The sequence below is a fragment of the Myxocyprinus asiaticus genome, chromosome 37 (genome assembly GCF_019703515.2).
Source record: "Myxocyprinus asiaticus isolate MX2 ecotype Aquarium Trade chromosome 37, UBuf_Myxa_2, whole genome shotgun sequence".
Classification (NCBI taxonomy): Eukaryota; Metazoa; Chordata; class Actinopteri; order Cypriniformes; family Catostomidae; genus Myxocyprinus; species Myxocyprinus asiaticus.
The window spans coordinates 23,605,001-23,622,936 of NC_059380.1; the positions used below are offsets into that span (position 1 = coordinate 23,605,001).

General features: G+C 36.5%; 2 protein-coding genes across 2 annotated transcripts in view; one reads left to right on the top strand and one right to left on the bottom strand.

Moving 5' to 3' along the window:
• ctbs (chitobiase, di-N-acetyl-) overlaps positions 1 to 9,028 on the top strand; it is a 10,042-nt gene extending 1,014 nt beyond the window's left edge. Inside the window, exons 2-7 of the mRNA XM_051676002.1 lie at positions 4,907 to 5,045; positions 5,192 to 5,400; positions 5,487 to 5,658; positions 6,507 to 6,604; positions 7,841 to 8,002; positions 8,277 to 9,028. Of these exons, the coding sequence (XP_051531962.1) occupies positions 4,907 to 5,045; positions 5,192 to 5,400; positions 5,487 to 5,658; positions 6,507 to 6,604; positions 7,841 to 8,002; positions 8,277 to 8,492 (996 nt within the window). The 3' untranslated portion in view covers positions 8,493 to 9,028. The remainder of the gene's footprint in view (positions 1 to 4,906; positions 5,046 to 5,191; positions 5,401 to 5,486; positions 5,659 to 6,506; positions 6,605 to 7,840; positions 8,003 to 8,276) is intronic.
• A 108-nt stretch (positions 9,029 to 9,136) lies between these two features.
• spata1 (spermatogenesis associated 1) lies at positions 9,137 to 17,230 on the bottom strand. The gene is made up of 12 exons (XM_051676001.1): positions 17,168 to 17,230; positions 16,940 to 17,046; positions 16,242 to 16,359; positions 15,740 to 15,793; positions 15,336 to 15,633; positions 14,992 to 15,136; positions 14,794 to 14,848; positions 13,077 to 13,173; positions 12,866 to 12,991; positions 11,795 to 11,979; positions 11,216 to 11,314; positions 9,137 to 9,254 (listed from the first exon to the last, which is right to left on the bottom strand). Exons 1-12 carry the CDS (start codon positions 17,204 to 17,206, stop codon positions 9,183 to 9,185), a joined length of 1,395 nt encoding a protein of 464 aa, XP_051531961.1. The 5' UTR covers positions 17,207 to 17,230; the 3' UTR covers positions 9,137 to 9,182.
• Between the last annotated feature and the right edge of the window lie 706 nt (positions 17,231 to 17,936).

The window sequence follows — 17,936 nt, forward strand, 5'->3', positions numbered from 1 at the left end:
ACAATTTTGTCTCTCTCCACATGGTCCTTACTGAGAGCCTTCCACAAATACCTATCCCATTTCTTACCATACGCGTCCAATCTGTCAAGCTGCTTATATGAGATCTTTTCAACTGCCGCCACCCTGCCCAATTTGGTGAACCATTCTTAAAATGTGGGAGGGCCAATTGACTTCCATCCTCTAAGAATTATCTGTCTGCCAATCATTACACTAGTTTGGACCCAGCTTTCTGTAAATTTGTCACCTACTTTAATAACCGCCCCATCACCCAATATACATAATCTGTGGCAGAATGAAATATGAGTATCTAAAATCTCACAGATACAATTCTGAGCTCTTAACCAGAATTCTTGAATCTTAGCACAGAACCACAGAACATGGGCTATGTGTCCATCCTCCAACTGACATCGCCAGCAGGTAGGTGTGTCTTTTAAACCAAGCATAAACAATCTAGAGGGAGTCCAGCAGAATCGATGCAAAATCTTAAACTGAATAAGGCATACCCTTGCATCCCTAGACATAGTTTTAACATTTTATTTGTAATTCTTTCCCACTCCCCATCCTCCAATACCAAGTTCAAATCTCTTTCCCATAAACTCTTAAGAGCTGTTAAGGCCCTGTCACCAAGACTCTGAATCAATGAGGAATAATACACTGACGCTTAATGCCTCTTTCCAAAGGCTGTGAGCACCATACAGAGGGTGTCTGCAGCTTTAGGGGGCTGTGTACTAGCCCCAAAAATAGTACAAAGTAGATGGCGCAACTGTAAATACCTGAAAAATGAGACCTAGAAATACCAAATTGCTGTGATATATTTTCAAATGATCTCAAGGCTCAGTTTTCATAAAGGGGACATCATGTTAATACACAGTTTGGGGTTCATTCTTATGCTTGAGGAAACAATTAAGTAAGTATCAAAATTGAACATACAGGCAACCTTTGTCCATACTTAATGTAAGTGTGAAATAATGTGATGCATTTTTACTTCTTTAGGCAGTTTTGATAGAAAGACTTTGCACTGGTGATTGGGGCAAGGACCGCTTGTTCAATGTAGTACCAGGGAGGGTCTCTCTCAGGGGGAAGAGACCAATGGGCCAGTTGTCTGAGACTAAAAGCATAATAATAAAAAATTTTTTGGGGAGGCCTAAACCTCCTTTGTCAATTGGTCTGTGTTACTTACGCAGCCGAGGTCATTTACCATTCCAAATAAAAGACTATAAATATTCTATCAAATTTTTAAAGTAAGAAAGAGGAACTTCTAAATGGAGAGACTATATTACATAATTGAATTTGGGGATACAGTTCATTTTTATAACATTGACCTTCCCTGCCATAGACAATTGTAGTGAAGCCCACCTATCCACATCACATGAGAACCTTTTCATTAATGGATCAAAATTAACTCTAACTAAATCTCTCAAATTTGCTGGAAATAAAATGCCTAAATACCTAATACCTTGCTTGGGCCATTGAAAGGTGCCAGGTTGGAAAGCCATGGCAGGGCAATATGCTGTCAGAGCAAGAGCTTCCAGTTTAGACCAATTCACCCTGTATCCTGAAAATTTGGAGAAAGAATTAATTTTATGGATGCTAAGCATAGATCTACTTGGGACAGAGACAAATAATAATATATCATCTGCATAAAGTAGAAGTTTATGCACCACAGCTCTTGCTACAATGCCAGGAAAATCTTCCTCTTTTCTTATTGTGGCTTCTAATGGTTCCAGGGCAAGACAGAATAATAAAGGGGAGAGAGGACAGCCTTGCCGGTTTCTGCTATCAAGAGAAAGAAATTAATCCATTTGTTTGCACTGCCGCTATCGGTTGTTTAGAAAGTAACTTAATCCACCCAATAAAAGTGTTCCCATTTGCTACTGCCAACATAATATTTTTAAAACATCTAATATTATCAGAAGAACTAAGACCACGAATAAACCCCACTTGATCTGTATGTATAATAGATGTAATTACTCTGTGTAATCAATTAGCCAGAATTTTAAGCAGTATTTTTACATCTAACTGGATCAGGGAAATTGGACGATAACTTTTTCATTCCTTTGGGTCTTTATCTTTTGTAAGAATGAGACTAATCAGGGCTTGTGTCATGGTTGGCGTTAGTTCACCTTTCTTTAATGACTCTGTGTAAACTTCTAACATAAGTGGAGCCAGTTCTGTGACATAAGATCTAAAAAATTCTGCGGCAAAACCATCTGGCCTCGGTGCCTTACCTGTTGGCAAGGCTTTAATTACCTCAACAAGCTCCTCCAAAATAATGTCTGAGTCAAGAAAGTCTTTTTTCGTCAATTTAGGGAGTTCTAATGGCTCTACGAAGTTGCTAATATCCTTATCGGTAGACATAGACGTGGAGCTATAAAAATAGAAATATAATTATTTAAAGGCTTTATTATATCTGTGACAGAAGTAAATATATTGCCTCCAGAATACCAAAGGAATGGTGGAAAAAACACTCTCTGTTTTATGTATCTGGCAAGAAGTTTCCCTGATTTGTCCCCAGTCTGTCTTGCCCTGATTAACCAAAACGCTACCTTCTGTGACAAAAATGTAGTTTCTCTGGATTTACTATTTATAGGTATGTGTTTGAGTAAAATTAACATTTTTGTTTTATTCTATAAAGTACTGTCGACATTTCTCCCAAATTCCAAACAAAAATTTTTCAGAAAATGACAACTGGTCAAAATAACAAAAAAGATGCAGTGCTTTCAGACCTCGAATAATGAAATGAAAACATGTTCTTATTCATTTTTAAACAAAACAATACTAATGTTTTAACTTAGGAAGAGTTCAGAAATCAATATTTGGTGGAATAATCCTGATTTTCAATCACAGCTTTCATGCATCTTGGCATGCTCTCCACCAGTCTTTCACATGGCTGTTAGGTGACTTTATGCCACTCCTGGCACAAAAATTCAGGGAGCTCAGCTTTGTTTGATGGCTTGTGGCCATCCATCTTCCTCTTGATCACATTCCAGAGGTTTTCAATGGGGTTCAGGTCTGGAGATTGGGCTGGCCATGACAGGGTCTTGAGCCGGTGGTCCTCCATCCACACCTTAACTGATCTGGCTGTGTGGCATGGAGCATTGTCCTGCTGGAAAAAACAATCTTCAGAGTTGGGGAACATTGTCAGAGCAAAAGGAAGCAAGTTTACTTCCAGGATAACCTTGTACGTGGCTTGATTCATGCGTCCTTCACAAAGACGAATCTGCCCGATTCCAGCCTTGCTGAAGCACCCCCAGATCATCATCGATCCTTTACCAAATTTCACAGTGGGTGCGAGACACTGTGGCTTGAATATATATATATAATAAATATATATAAGACCTGCCGTTTTGGAGATGCTCTGACCCAGTCATCTAGCCATCATAATTTGGCCTTTGTCAAAGTCTCTCAGATCCTTACGCTTGCCCATTTTTCCTGCTTACAACACATAAAATTCAAGAACGGACTGTTCACTTGCTGTCTAATATATCCTACCCCTTGACAGGTGCCATTGTAACGATATAATTAATGTTATTCACTTCACCTGTCAGTGGTTTTAATGTTGTGGCTGATCAGTGTGTGTGTATATATATATATATATATATATATATATATATATATATATATATATATATATATATATATATTTCTATTAATTATATATATATGTAACTTCTTCAACTTAGGGCACTTTATATGTAAAAAAAAAAAAAATTTAAATGTCTTTTTTAAAAAAAGTCTTGTTAAAAATGTCTTTAGATAATCTAAAGGGATAGTTCACCCAAAAATGAAAATTCTCTCATTATTTACTCAACCTCATGATATCCCAGGTGTGTATGACTTTCTTTCTTCACCAGAACACATTTGAAGAAAAATAGAAAATATCTCAGCTCAGTTGGTCCTTAAAATGCAAGTAAATGGAGATGTCTCTTTTGAAGCTCCAAAAATCACAGACAGTCAGCATAAACATCATCGATACAACTCAAGCGGTAAAATACATTTCTTCTAAAGAGATATGATCACTTTTGGTGCGAAAAATCACTATTTAAGTACTTTCTAACTCTAAACCATCATTTACGTTAGGAGTCACGAGAGGGTGGAGTCCAAGCGGTCTCTCATGTGGCGTATTCCGTTGCCATGATATAGAGGTAATCTCACGTTCTCTTCTCGGTTGAGACATCCAGGATGAGCACACAAATGCACCATTGTGAGTTAAGAAACAGATAAATACAGATCTAAATCAAAACCAACCAAGCTACTGTACAGCGTTCCTCCTCCTCACTTGTAAACAGCGCTGCTCTTCCGGTTGTGACGCATTTGCCTCAATTCTCACGTGTTTCAAATGCCAATGCGATTATGCCACGCGCGTACCGCTCCTGCCCGGAAACATGATTTAGAGTTAAAAAAAGTACTTAAATTCACACCAAAAAGCGATCGTGTCAATTTAGAAGACATTAAATTAACCGCTGGAGTCATATCGATGACGTTTATGCAGACTGTCTGTGATTTTTGGAGCTTCAAAAGAGAAATCTCCATTCACTTGCATTTTAAGGACCTACTGAGCTAAGATATTTTTCTATTTTTCTTCAAATATGTTCTGGTGAAGAAAAAAGTCATACACACTTGGGATATCATGAGGGTGAGTAAATAATGAGAGAAATTAAATTTTTGGGTGAACTATCCCTTTAAAAGATGTTCAGATATGAATATATAGGATATATGAAACTCACAACTACCGTAAATGCATAACTGCATGATGTTCACTGCAAATGCTTTCACTGTGTTGCATCGCATCATGCGAGAAAAAAAAAAACCCTGCAATCTACATAGACTTTACATTTTTATACTCCGTAATTAAAGTTATATAATTTTATTCTGGTAGACACAAGTTCTAATGCATCTCTTCCAGGTATTTGTATTTGATGTGGGGAAAAAGGCTTGGAAGTTTTATGACTGGACCAAAGTGACAACAGTTGCTGCTTTTGGAGAGTATGATGCTGAACTAATGTGTTACGCTCACTCCAAAGGGGCCCGGTTGGTTCTGAAAGGTAGGGTCATCTAGCCTGGAACTCAAACATTTTTAATCTTTTGATAACAATGTACATTTCAAAATTCAAATCAAATGATAAAATATATGTTCTTCAAGTCAGTTGTTTTTCTGTTTGTGTGATCTATTATGAAATGTTCTTCACAGGAGATGTACCACTCTCAGATATAGTGGATCCAGTAAACAGGACAGCTTGGATCCAAGGAAAGGTCAAACTGGCACAAAGTCAGTTCATGGATGGAATTAACATAGACATTGAGCATGCAGTAGAGACTGGTTCTCCTGAATATTATGCTTTGACAGCGCTAGTCAAAGAGACAACTGAAAGTTTCCATAAAGAGATCCCAGGCTCTCAGGTAAAAGCGCATAACACAGAAAATTATGTCATCTATTCTCATCTGTCAAGACCCCTGAAAAACTGTTATCTTACCATGAATCATAGGTATCATTTGATGTGGCTTGGTCACCCAAATGCATCGATAAGCGTTGCTATGACTACCTTGCTATTGCAGATTCATGTGACCTCTTGTTTGTGATGTCATATGACGAACAAAGCCAGATCTGGGGTGATTGTATTGCCATGGCAAATGCACCCTTCAATCAGACACTGATAGGTAAGCAATGTGTTGATAACAAATTTCAAATCTGACAAGTCATCACTGAATAAATTCCCCAAATGCCTCGATTCTGTACATCACTGCATATTCAATATGGTCTGCATTTATTGAAACACACTGTTCAAATGAAATTTTGCCTTTTTGTGTTTCCAACACACCCCAATTTAAAGGGATAGTTCACCCAAAAATGTAAATTCTCTCATGATTTACTCACCCTCATGCCATTCCAGATGTATATGACTTTTTCAACTGTTGAACACAAATTAAGATTTTTTTTTTAAAGAATATTTCAGCTCTGTAGGTCCACACAATGCAGGTGAATGGGTGCCAAAATTTTGAAGCTCCAAAATTTACATAAGGGCAACATAAAAGTACTCCAGACGACTCTGGTGGTTAAATCTATATCTTCAGAAGCGATATGAAAGGTTTGGGTGAGAAACAGATCAATATTTAAGTCCTTTTTACTATAAATTCTCCACCATGCTCAGTCAATCTCCACTTTCACTTTGACATTCTCCTTCTGTTTTTGGTGATTCCCAGTCTTCATGCATATCGCCCCCTACTGGGCAGGGAGGAGAATTTATGAAGAAAAACAAAATTACTTAAATATTGATCCGTTTCTCTCCCACACCTATCATATTGTGTCTGAACACATGGATTAAACCACTGGAGTCACCTACATTGTGGACCTACAGAGCTGAGATATTCTTCTAAAAATCTTTGCTTGTGTTCTGCTTAATAAAGAAAGTCACACACATCTGGGATGGCACGACAGTGAGTAAAGGATGAGAGAATTTTCATTTTTGGGTGAACTATCCCTTTAAGACAAATGTTTGTTCTTTCAGCCTATGATCAATATATCAACATGAAAATAGATCCAAAAAAACTTGTGATGGGTGTTCCATGGTATGGTTATGACTACACCTGCCTAAATTTCTCAAAGGTAAGCAATTAACATTTATGTTCTTAACATATATTTTCTTAAAAACTTACAATTTAAAATACAATACTAACATCTCAGATTAGAAATGGATTCTTTTGTGATCAGGTTTGCTACTAGCCATATGTAATAAATACGTTTTCAGTAACTGCTGAAAGAAATTGTTCACCCAAATATAAAAATGTTCTCATCATTTACTCATCCTCATGCCATCCCAGATATACATGACTTAATTTCTTCAGATGAACACAAAGATTTTTAGAAGAATATTTCAGCTCTGTAGGTCCATACAATGTAAGTTACCACAGGTATGAAGCTCCAAAAAGCACATAAAGGCAGCATAAAAGTAATCCATAAGACTCCAATGGTTTAATCCATGTTTTTTGAAACGGTCCAATCGGTTTTGAATGATAATAGACCAAAAATATGACTCCTTTTTCCACTATAAATCTTGACATCAGCAGTCTGCTTGGTGTTCATAATTTCAAGCTCAATTACACTTATTAGCACCATCTAGTGCTCTGTTGAAATCATGATCGTGCCTAGAGACTGCAATGGCTAGATGTACATTGAAAAAGGAGTTATACAGTATTTTGGTCTGTTCTCACCCAAAACCGATTAGATTGCTTCTGAAGACATGGATTAAACCACTGAAGTCTTATGGATTACTTTTATGCTCCCTTCATGTGCTTTTTGGACCTTAAGTTTTGGTCACCATTCAATAAAGAAAGTCATACACATCTGGGATGGCACGACAGTGAATAAAGGATGAGAGAATTTTAATTTTTGGGTGAACGGTTCCTTTAAGGAACCTGGGGGAATTTGATGTAAGCTTAGTAATTTGAACAACAAACTAGTGTGTTGAGCTGGTTCTTGATTTTATGACAGGTCTTGCATAAATAATTAACAAATAATGCAAACTGGAAAATATTATTGATATTGTTATATTGATAAATATAACCTTTACCCTATCATTCATAATGACGTTATAACACAATTTATTTTAAGCACACAGTGAGCTCGCAATGGCCTCAACACAGATAAAATGAATGAAAAATGCCTGCAAATGCGAAAGGACAATAGTAAGAAATGGACTTTGTTGTTAAAGTGACCTTTAACTAAACTCATGTTCAAATAGAAGACATGTACAGTACAGTAGAATGAGGATAGACAATAGAAAAGATCAGTGCAAATAGCCTTAACTGATATGCTGTGTGGTGCTCTCTGTTATTCTAACAGGATGGAATTTGTACAATTCCAAAAGTGCCATTCAGAGGTGCACCGTGTAGTGATGCATCTGGCAGACAAATTCCCTACAGCATTATGATGAAACAGATCAACAGCTCTATATCGGGTAGACTCTGGGATGAGAACCAGCAAGCTCCTTACTACAACTACAAGGTACTATATTAGTTATAAATGTGTCTTTTATCAAAGATTTGCTCACAATACTTACTCTAATCCAGTGGATCTCAACTAGATTTTCTTCAGAACAACAAGTGGATATCAAGTGGAACAAGCCCTATGTTCAAATTGCATTCAGCACGTAAATTTGGGCACGTTTGCGCAGTTACCTGATTTGCGTAATTCTTTTAATGAATTGGGTGCTAAAACAAAGCAGACAGCGTGTGCAAAAAAACATCAATACCACTTTTTTTTTTATCTTTATTTTCAGGACACATATGGCAGGGTCCATCAAGTATGGTACGATGACCCAGAAAGCATTGCTCTGAAAGCAGCCTATGTGACACAACATGGTCTGAAAGGAATCGGCATGTGGAATGGAAATCTTCTGGACTACAGTAATGATACGATCGCCCGGCAACAGACTGCGGACATGTGGAACGCCCTTACGCCCAGTGAACACAGGAAGTCGGCTGCTGTCTCCTAGGATCCTCCAGCTAGTTCGTACACATTTGTCTAAGGTCTGGAGGCATAGTCCTCACCATCAATACATGTCAGATTGATTTATTTTTATGGTTTTATTACAAACAACACTGAATGAATGGTACATTCCTGGACAGCAAACCTAATAAAACCTTGTATGTTGTAATTGAATGTGAATAAGTTTTAACTGAACAAATTGAAAAGAATTTGATGGGAACGGCACATCTAAATATTTGCATATACCATGATTCTAAATCAGCATAGGATTAGATAATACTGTTGTATGGTAATAGGTATTTTTTCTGTGAGACTCCACAAGTGTTTCTTTAAAAACCATTAAATTGATGATCTACCACCAAACGGAATTGCAAAAAATTATGCACACACTTATAAACAGCTATTATAAATGCATTATTAAAATCCCTGCAATTTAAAAAAGATTAGTACAATTCCTTAAATACTGTTGTTGTTTTGCTTTATGTAAATGTAAAGTCGGTTTCTTGGATTCAGAATTTTTTTTTTTTTTTTTTTTTTTTTTTTTTAAAGAAATAATAAAAAAAATAAAAAATCTACTTGTCCACAAAAAAACATTGCATGAAATTTTGTTGCATCTCTAATGCTATAACGGCACTGAATTGCTGAACAGACACAGGTCTTAAAACAGATAGTGTTTCAAGATCAGTACACACTTTCTTCATAACTGAGATCTCTTCTGCATCAGTTCTGCTTTCAGGTCTCGTAGCTCCGTTGCTGCTTGCTTTCTCAACTAGAGAAATAAAAAAATGCACACCCAAACGTGATGTCATTGATGAAATTATAATAACAGAAATTAAAAAGGTAAAGTTTGTCAAGACAAACTTTGATGTTGGCTTGACAAAGCCTTTGTCTTAGAGTTTTAAAAGTATAAATAGATTGTCAAGTAGACCTTCAGATAAACCTTTAGAAAGATATACAGATAGATGATTAGATATGATTAGATGAGATAGATTTTGTATTGTAACCTAAAGCCATGATATAGCAGAACTTTTGTGTGTTTATGTTTTAATTTTTTGATAGTTGGAGTTTGAATTAGCAAGCATTCAGTTGGCCCTTATGAACACTGTCAATGTAAGTCAATGAGATTTTTTGAATTTTTGATGGTTCTCTATGCGAACATCATTCTGTTCAGTTAGAAAATGTATAGCAATACTAAAACAGTCTGAAGGTCTGTGCCAGGTTTGGTGGATGTAGCTTGAAAGCTGTAGGATAAGTTACAATTGATAACACTATGTAACACAATTTTTGTTCCTGGGTAGTATGTGTTATTTCCTAATTGCTTATGCCTCAAAAGTATAGAAAATGGCTATTATTTCCCACAAACTTTGCTTTTGTGACCAGGACAGTGATATTTTGAAATGTACCTATTTCCAGTGAGAAAACGGCGAATTTGTGTCTTTTCGTTCACATAAAGTCAGAGAAAAAACAACATATGAATCCAAATTAACATGTATTTATACTAAAGTAATACATAAATGACTACAAAAGATTTAGAAGTGAGTAGTTTTTCGAGATTTACGATTATGCTGTAAATCACTTTCATGAATCAGCCCCCAAATGTAGTCTCCCATCATGTTCTCGTTATACTGTCCTTGGTAGCGGTGTTCAAAGTCCAGTATATCCTGGTGGAAGTGCTCGCCTTGCTCCTCCAAGTATGCTCCCATGTTCTCCTTGAATTTATCAAGATGAGCATCAAGGATATGGACTCTGAGGGACATCCTACAGCCCATTGTGCCATAGTTCTTCACCAGAGTCTCAACCAGCTCCACATAGTTTTCGGCCTTGTGATTACCCAGGAAGCCCCGAACCACTGCGACAAAGCTGTTCCAAGCCGCTTTCTCCTTACTAGTGAGCTTCTTGGGGAATTCATTGCACTCCAGGATCTTCTTTATCTGTGGTCTGACGAAGACACCGGCTTTGACCTTTGCCTCAGACAGCTTAGGGAAGAAGTCTTGAAGGTACTTGAAGGCTGCCGACTCCTTATCTAGAGCTCTGACAAATTGTTTCATAAGGCCCAATTTGATGTGCAGTGGTGGCATCAGCACCTTCCGGGGGTCCACCAGTGGCTCCCACTTGACATTGTTCCTTCCCACAGAGAACTCGGTCCGCTGTGGCCAGTCCCGCCTATGGTAGTGTGCCTTGGTGTCCCTGCTGTCCCAAAGGCAAAGATAGCAGTGAAATTTGGTAAAACCGCCTTGGAGACCCATCAGATATGCCACCATTTTGAAATCTCCTATGACCTCCCAGCCGTACTCATACTTCAAGGCATCCAGCAAGGTCTTGATATGTATCCACTGAACAGCTGGAACTAAACTGAACAGGTGGGCTTAAGGCCCCTGTATTTATACTACTATTTATATTACTGGAGAGTTCTAGAAAGTTCTACAAGTTACTCCAAGTTTACTTAGCACTGAATCTATCTGGAATATTCTGGAAAATAGGTAAATTTCAAAATATCAGTCCTTTTCATCAAAAGTTTGTGGGGAATAATAGCCATTTTCTACACTTCTGAGGCATAAGCAATTAGTAAATAACACTTACTACACAGGAACCCAAAAAACAGAATTGTTACATGGTGTAATTTTGGTCTTGGTTTAGGGATTTTGGAAAAACCCTAGAAAAAGTAAGTAGAATAAGAGTATGTTGGCTTCGTCAAGCCAACATAACGACTGGTGCATGACTGTTCAGTACCTTGATCTCTGTGGCCAGTTTCATTTTAGCATCATCCACATTTTTTTTCAGATTATCAATTTCACAGCTCTCCGTCATAATCTGGATAATGAGCTCATTCTGTAGGTGACAAAACACTATGTAAAAATTTTAACGGTGAAGTGTGTAATTTCTGCGACGCTAACATAAAGCAGTATTGCAAAAATAATGTATTCAAACAGGTTTTCTGAACACTGTCCCTGCCTTCCATTGAATGAACAAACAGATAGTCCCACCCTAAACTCATACTATTGAACCAATGTTTTTATGTCAGGCTGATCAGAATACTCCATTGAACCGAGCAATTATTATTGATTATGCCACTGAGCCACAATGTTTTCACTTTTCGGAGGAATCAACCTACAAATTGTTTAGTATTCATTTTTTACATAAAATATTACACACTTCAGCTTTAAGTTAAAAAATAAAGAAATGGCTATTTACATCCTTGCTGGGGAGCTAATATTCCTACAAATAAAAAATACAATAAAAAAAAAAAAAAACATTTACACATTTTGATGTTCTTGCTACATTATTTTTCTGAATTGGGGCAAACATTACCTTTATGTTTGTGCTGGATGGTTTCCCTGCCAGACTTTGTCGTTTTGCACCATCTCGAGCTTGGAGTTGTTGTAGCATTTTGCAATAGAAGGTGTGAAGTTCCAGACGCGCACTCTTAAGTGTGTCTTCCAGTAGTGCTGTTGCCTTTTTAGTGTCAAAATATTTCCTCTTCCACCGGTCCCGTGCTGGAGAGGCGAACAAATAAATCGTAGCACACAAACACAAAAACATTGAGATCTGACAGATTGAAGTGAGACTGAAACCCTCAGATATCCCAGATGAACTGAAAGAGCAAATTACCATAAATTCATTTTCTATTCATATGACCTCCATGTTCAGTATGTTTAATTCTTGAGGGTGTACAGAGTATATTTAACTATTGGGAATGTATATGTTTAATTGTTGGACAAGGCAAAATTTAATCCACAATGCTAATTCAAAGTGTGTTGGGAAGTGTATTAGTTTAATTGAATTGGTGTATTTGTCTTAGCTTAAGACCGTCCACAGTCCCTTCTGATGCTTATTGGTAAGCACTTTCTCGATCTGGCAAGCTCTGATCTGATTGGTTGGCTTTACGCAAAATCTGGGAGTAGGGGCGCACAGGGTTTTTTTTATCAATCCTTTTCATCAAAGTCAAGTTGAAAAGGTACTACCTATAGGTTGATAGAATCAGTAAAGTTGGCCATGTACAGTAGGTTAGCTATCGAAGCTTTTAAAGTTTTGCCTGAGACACTTAGTAACAAGTAGATATCCTAGATATCCATGAGCAGAACTGTATATTCCACTTTGTTTTTTTAAGTTTTATCTGTGAAATAATAAGTACTTATTTTGGACAGAATTTCTGATCACAAAGTCTATAGAAATTGTCTGCTTTTTTTTTAGTGTTTAGCGCCTGTGATATAATCTATTTCAGTTCAATCTTCCCCTAAATAGCATATAAAACAAAGAAAGCTTTGGTTGGTCATTTTACCTGTCAGTCAGACTGTCTCTTCCTATCAAAGTGGGTGGTTCTTGGCCAGAATAAGTTGCAATAAGGACCAGACTTTCCTTTAATTGACCAGGAGTCCATACCTTGGTTCCTGCGGTGTCTGTTAAGAGCTAAAAGCTCTCTTCCCTTTTTCAGAAGCTCTCGTCTTGTTTGTTCAAGCTCTTTTCTCTGTTCTTTGAGTAGCTTGATTTCATCCATCAACTCACAACCTAGAAGCAGAAAATGTTACACTCAGTTTTCAATGACAAGAGCACTTGTTCTATTAGACCATTAGCATTGCTATTGCTGTCTTACTAGTGGTGGTTTGTTGTGTATGAAGTGGCATGGAGTATGCAGACAGTGAAGAACTACACGCTGCTGGGAGTGGAGAGTTTGGTCTACTCACAAAAACCTGTAAAACACATAAAATCCACTCTGAAAGCATCCCCCAACAATGTCTGTCCTAAATGCCAGCTGCGTGAGGAATTTTACTCAGCCAATAAACTTCTTGGTGTCTTTATGAGGATGAGCCATTTACAGGTGCTTCACTTCCTGTTTTGTCTGGAAGATCTCTACTAAAAAAGAATATGAGTCTGGAGCAGAGTTCAGAATTGCATACTACACTGCAAAAAATTTTTAGTTAATTCGACTCATTATATTTAGTGCCTTTTTTTGCATAGGCATTTTGAGTTTAACTGACTTAATCAGTAACATTTATCTCACAAATTATAAAGTAGGTCATCTGAACTGATTGAATGTAGTTTATTTAACTGAACATAATCAGTTTAGTTCGTTAGATAGTTTGAATAGGAGGCACATTTGTGTCATTACTTGACACATAAACCTCAGCAATGGTGATAATCAATAAACATCATGAAGTACAAGATGAGCTCTTAAAATCACCACACAACTATTAATCAACAATAATGACGAAAACAACAACTGCAGCACAAATAAAGTCTGCAAATAAAGCACAAAAAAAAAAAAAAAAAAAGCCTACAACACTAACCTCAATATTTATTCATGCTACAATGCATGCTGGGAGCTGGCAAGTCTTTATTTTGTTAAGCGAGTTGAGATGACAAATACACTTGTTGAATCAACTTAAGTACAAGTTGATAGGACAGTATGCCAGTCTGAATTCAGCCTGGATGCATCCAGAAGGGGGAGGAGATTTGTAGGAAAATGATCACTGGAAAATCTTAGAGATAATTCACCCAAAAATGAAAATTCTCTCATCATTTACTCACGCTCATGCCATCCCAGATGTGTATGACTTATTTTCTACTGCTGATCACAAACAATGATTTTTAGAAGAATATTTCAGCTCTGTAGGCCCTCACAATGCAAGTAAATGGGTACCAAAATTTTGAAGCTCCAAAAAGCACATAAAGGCAGCACGAAAGTAATCCATAAGACACCAGTGGTTAAATCTATATCTTCAGAAGTGCTATTATAAATGTGTGGGTGAGAAACAGATATTTAAGTCCTATTTTACTATGAATTCTCCTCCCTGCCAGTAGGTGGCGATATGCACGAAGAATGCAATCGCCAAAAACAAAAGAAGAACAATGTGAAAGTGAAGATTGATCTGTTTCTCGCCTACACTTGCAATATCGCTTCTGAAGATATGAACCTAACCACTGGAGTCTTATGGATTACTTTTAAGCTGCCTTTATGAGTGTTTTTTTTTTTTTTTTTTTTTTTTTGGAGCTTCAAAGTTTTGGTACCCATTCACTTGCAATGAATGGTCCAACAGAGCTATTTAAATTTCACTTAATTTCTGAATTGAAATATATTACTGAATTGTAATCTTGATGTGCAGCTTTGGAGATTTCAGTCTTTCTCTCCATTCAAACAGACAGGAGTTGTACTTGTTTGCCTATAACCTACATAAAAATAAGCTTACTAAGATGTCTGCCGAGTCTTCAAGGGACTTTTGAAAACAGTACAAAATTTGGATGACTTATTAAATAAACTCACAGCATTTATTTATTGACAGCAATATGAGACCACTATGATCAGATCTTACCACATCATCTGTTTTTTCTCCACTGGATTTCAGTGTCAGAGAGCTATTGAATTTCCTAGATGTATAAAACAGGGTATTAAAGACAATTCAGTAATTCCAATATATAGCTAAGCCTTTATTTAGCCTTTTGTTACATCTTTGTTTAAAAGAAAACAAAGCTCCTTTCACAATGGCCAAAGCCAAAAGAATTAAACTCACCTTGCCAGTGCAGGAGAGTACACTGAATCTCCAAATGACTTTTGAGCTCCAGAATTTCTGTCTTTTCTTTTTAAACAGTGCTTCTTTTTCGTAATTGTATCAATTTTCACTTGAGAAAGGCCTTCCTGCTTCACATGTCTTTCTACTACAAATGTAAAAAAACAACAAGTGATTTGTATTGAGTAAGAACTTTTATTTATACCTGTTAAATTTCGAGATGAAGAAGACCAATCCATAGGAGTGCAATTACATAATTATTTAAATGAATATGCCATATGGACTCAATCTCAATCCAGGTTTGGTTTTTAATGTGTGTCTCTTTTTATGTTGTTAGCTTTTCATACCAGGCTGTTTGCTTACGGGCTCCATCTGATCTTGTGAACTGCATGTCATATGCTGAGTTCCTATGGATGCTGTATCTTCATCAGTCTCCTCCTCTGCCTCATCCATTAGGACAGACTGCTGAGCTCCTTTATTGATTGAGGGAAATTTAACGGGCTCTTTCATCTGACCTGTTGCACATGTTGGTCTGTGATTGTGAGGGTCAGCATTGCTTATTAAAGTATCAGGAGTGAGTGAACTGGAACAGAGGCCACTATCATTTTCACACAGTGGTAAAATGTAAAGCTCTGGAAAAGGAGCCTAAATTGGATACAAGAGAAAAAAGACATTTCTTTCTCCAAAGTAACTAAGTTAATTACAGTAAATCAAAATAAACTTAGATGCCCTTCATGTTACAAGCACTTACAAATGGTGGAGCGAATGATTTCACTGTCAATTCTCCCTCTTGTCTGAATTTAACCTGACATAAAATGAAAAAGTACTAACAATTTATTTTAAATTAAACATAAGTCATTAACAAACATTATATAATGCTTTACAGATCAGTATGTACATACAGTATATGAAAGTAGCAGTTTTATAACATTTGAAACTATAATAGTAATTCATGTGGAAATTATTGGATTGGGGCTGTTATTGTTAATATGATTCATGTTATCATTCATATTTAATGTATTATAAAATCAGTCTGGATTCTAGAAGAGGACTTAGAGTATCTGAAATGGGACTTATTCTCCAAATGTATCTATCCTAAAGTTTCGCAAACTTGTCGTTATCAACATTAGTTGGTGTATTGGTGTATTAGAGATGCCTTCAGCATTTAGTTAGATGCTCATGTTTCTTTTAAGCTGCCTTATTCATCTTAATTAGTAAATCTTGTATATTATTCTGTGATTGTAGCTACTCACCAGAGCCAAACTTCTGCCAACACATTTTAAAAACACATATTTATCAGTGATCCTGTCAAGTCCGAGGAATGATCCGAGATCAGATCTGAGATCAGATAAACTCACATCTGAATCAACTCTGAAACAAACAGATCAGACAGACTCACATCTGAATCAACTATAAAACCACACTAGCATACATTAAGGCAAGACTCAACTATATAATAAAGTTCCATTATAATTGAAGGTGTTCTCATTGGTATTTTTCATCAATTTCAGGCAGGGGCAAGTTGTCATTTCAGATGATTCATTAATTGCTGTTGGTCAAAAGGTTTAATTAATTTTGTGTGTTACATTCCATTATTGTTGTTTCTTGAAATATTGTGTTTTATAATTGTTTTACTGTTCACCTTTTGCAGAAAAGTCATTAAAAAGTTAAGAGTAAAATGTTGTGGAAGTTTGCTGGTTTACTTTAGATACAGTAGTAGACCTATTTCAAACGAAGAGAATTTTGCCACTGTGACAACTTACCCCGCTATAGGTCACAACACACACGGTATGATATTCAATATATTTGTATTTTTGCATTTAAGGCTTTAAAGGTATGCGTCTATACAGAAACTGATTTTCAAAATAAAACTTCCCTGAGAAATATTCACTTGAGTAAAAAGTATGACAACTAGCCCCGGGTGTAAATTCAGTGATCTCAGTAAACTGACCTGATGAATCCAGCTGATATGAAAGTGTCCACAGCATCAGCTGACACTTTATTCAACCTCCGATCAAACTGATCATCAGGTACATAAAACACATGAAGCTCCACGCGCTTTATGAATAACAAATGGAAACATTACACACAACACAGGCAGGCGTGTGCAATCGCAGGTGTTGATTAAATCAAATCGTATCTGGTATAAATCTTATAATGTAGTTTGAATAAAACTTACCTCTGTGATTTCATTCGTATTGCCAGTAAACCCGCTCATGGTCACATAGGCTATGTTACTCCATTATTATCTTTTTCTAGCGTTGACTGGGAGGTCTTACGTGTGTGATCACGTCTGGTGAAGTGCTAAGTAACATTATCTTGAGTAATCAAACAGTAACAGTGTGAACGGAACACTCAGCTCATAAACACCCTGAGCTTCACTGTAGTACGTGTGTTCAGAAAACCTCATTTTTAAATTAGCCTGCCTAGAAAAAAAGTGTAATCAAAATTAAATCAATACGTGTGTGTGTTTTATTTTCATTCTTACATTTTTTTTTCTAGGCATGCTAATTTAAAAATGGTTTTCTGAACACTGATACTAAATATATACATAAAATATATTTATTCAATATACATGATATTACAAGGAATAAAAATCATTGTATATTTTATTATAGTAAAGGTGCTCTTAGTGGTTTATTTAAAAATGTTCTTTCTACCAGAGAGATATCACTGAAATAAGTATCCTGAGAGAAATCACACCTGTCTCTGTGACAGTCCTAGACCCTAAAAACCATAACATCTATACCTAGATACCTCATTAGCAGCTGTTCCTATGGGCCACGATACGTCGGCGTGTCTGCCAAGTTGGAACGGTCTAAAGCTGTCCATCAACTCATGAAAGTAAATTGACAGATACGGTCTTCAGCAGTCTGAAGTCTTTTCCAGACAACTTTCAGATTATCTGATTTTCCATAAACATTGGGCAATATTTTAGAATATACAAC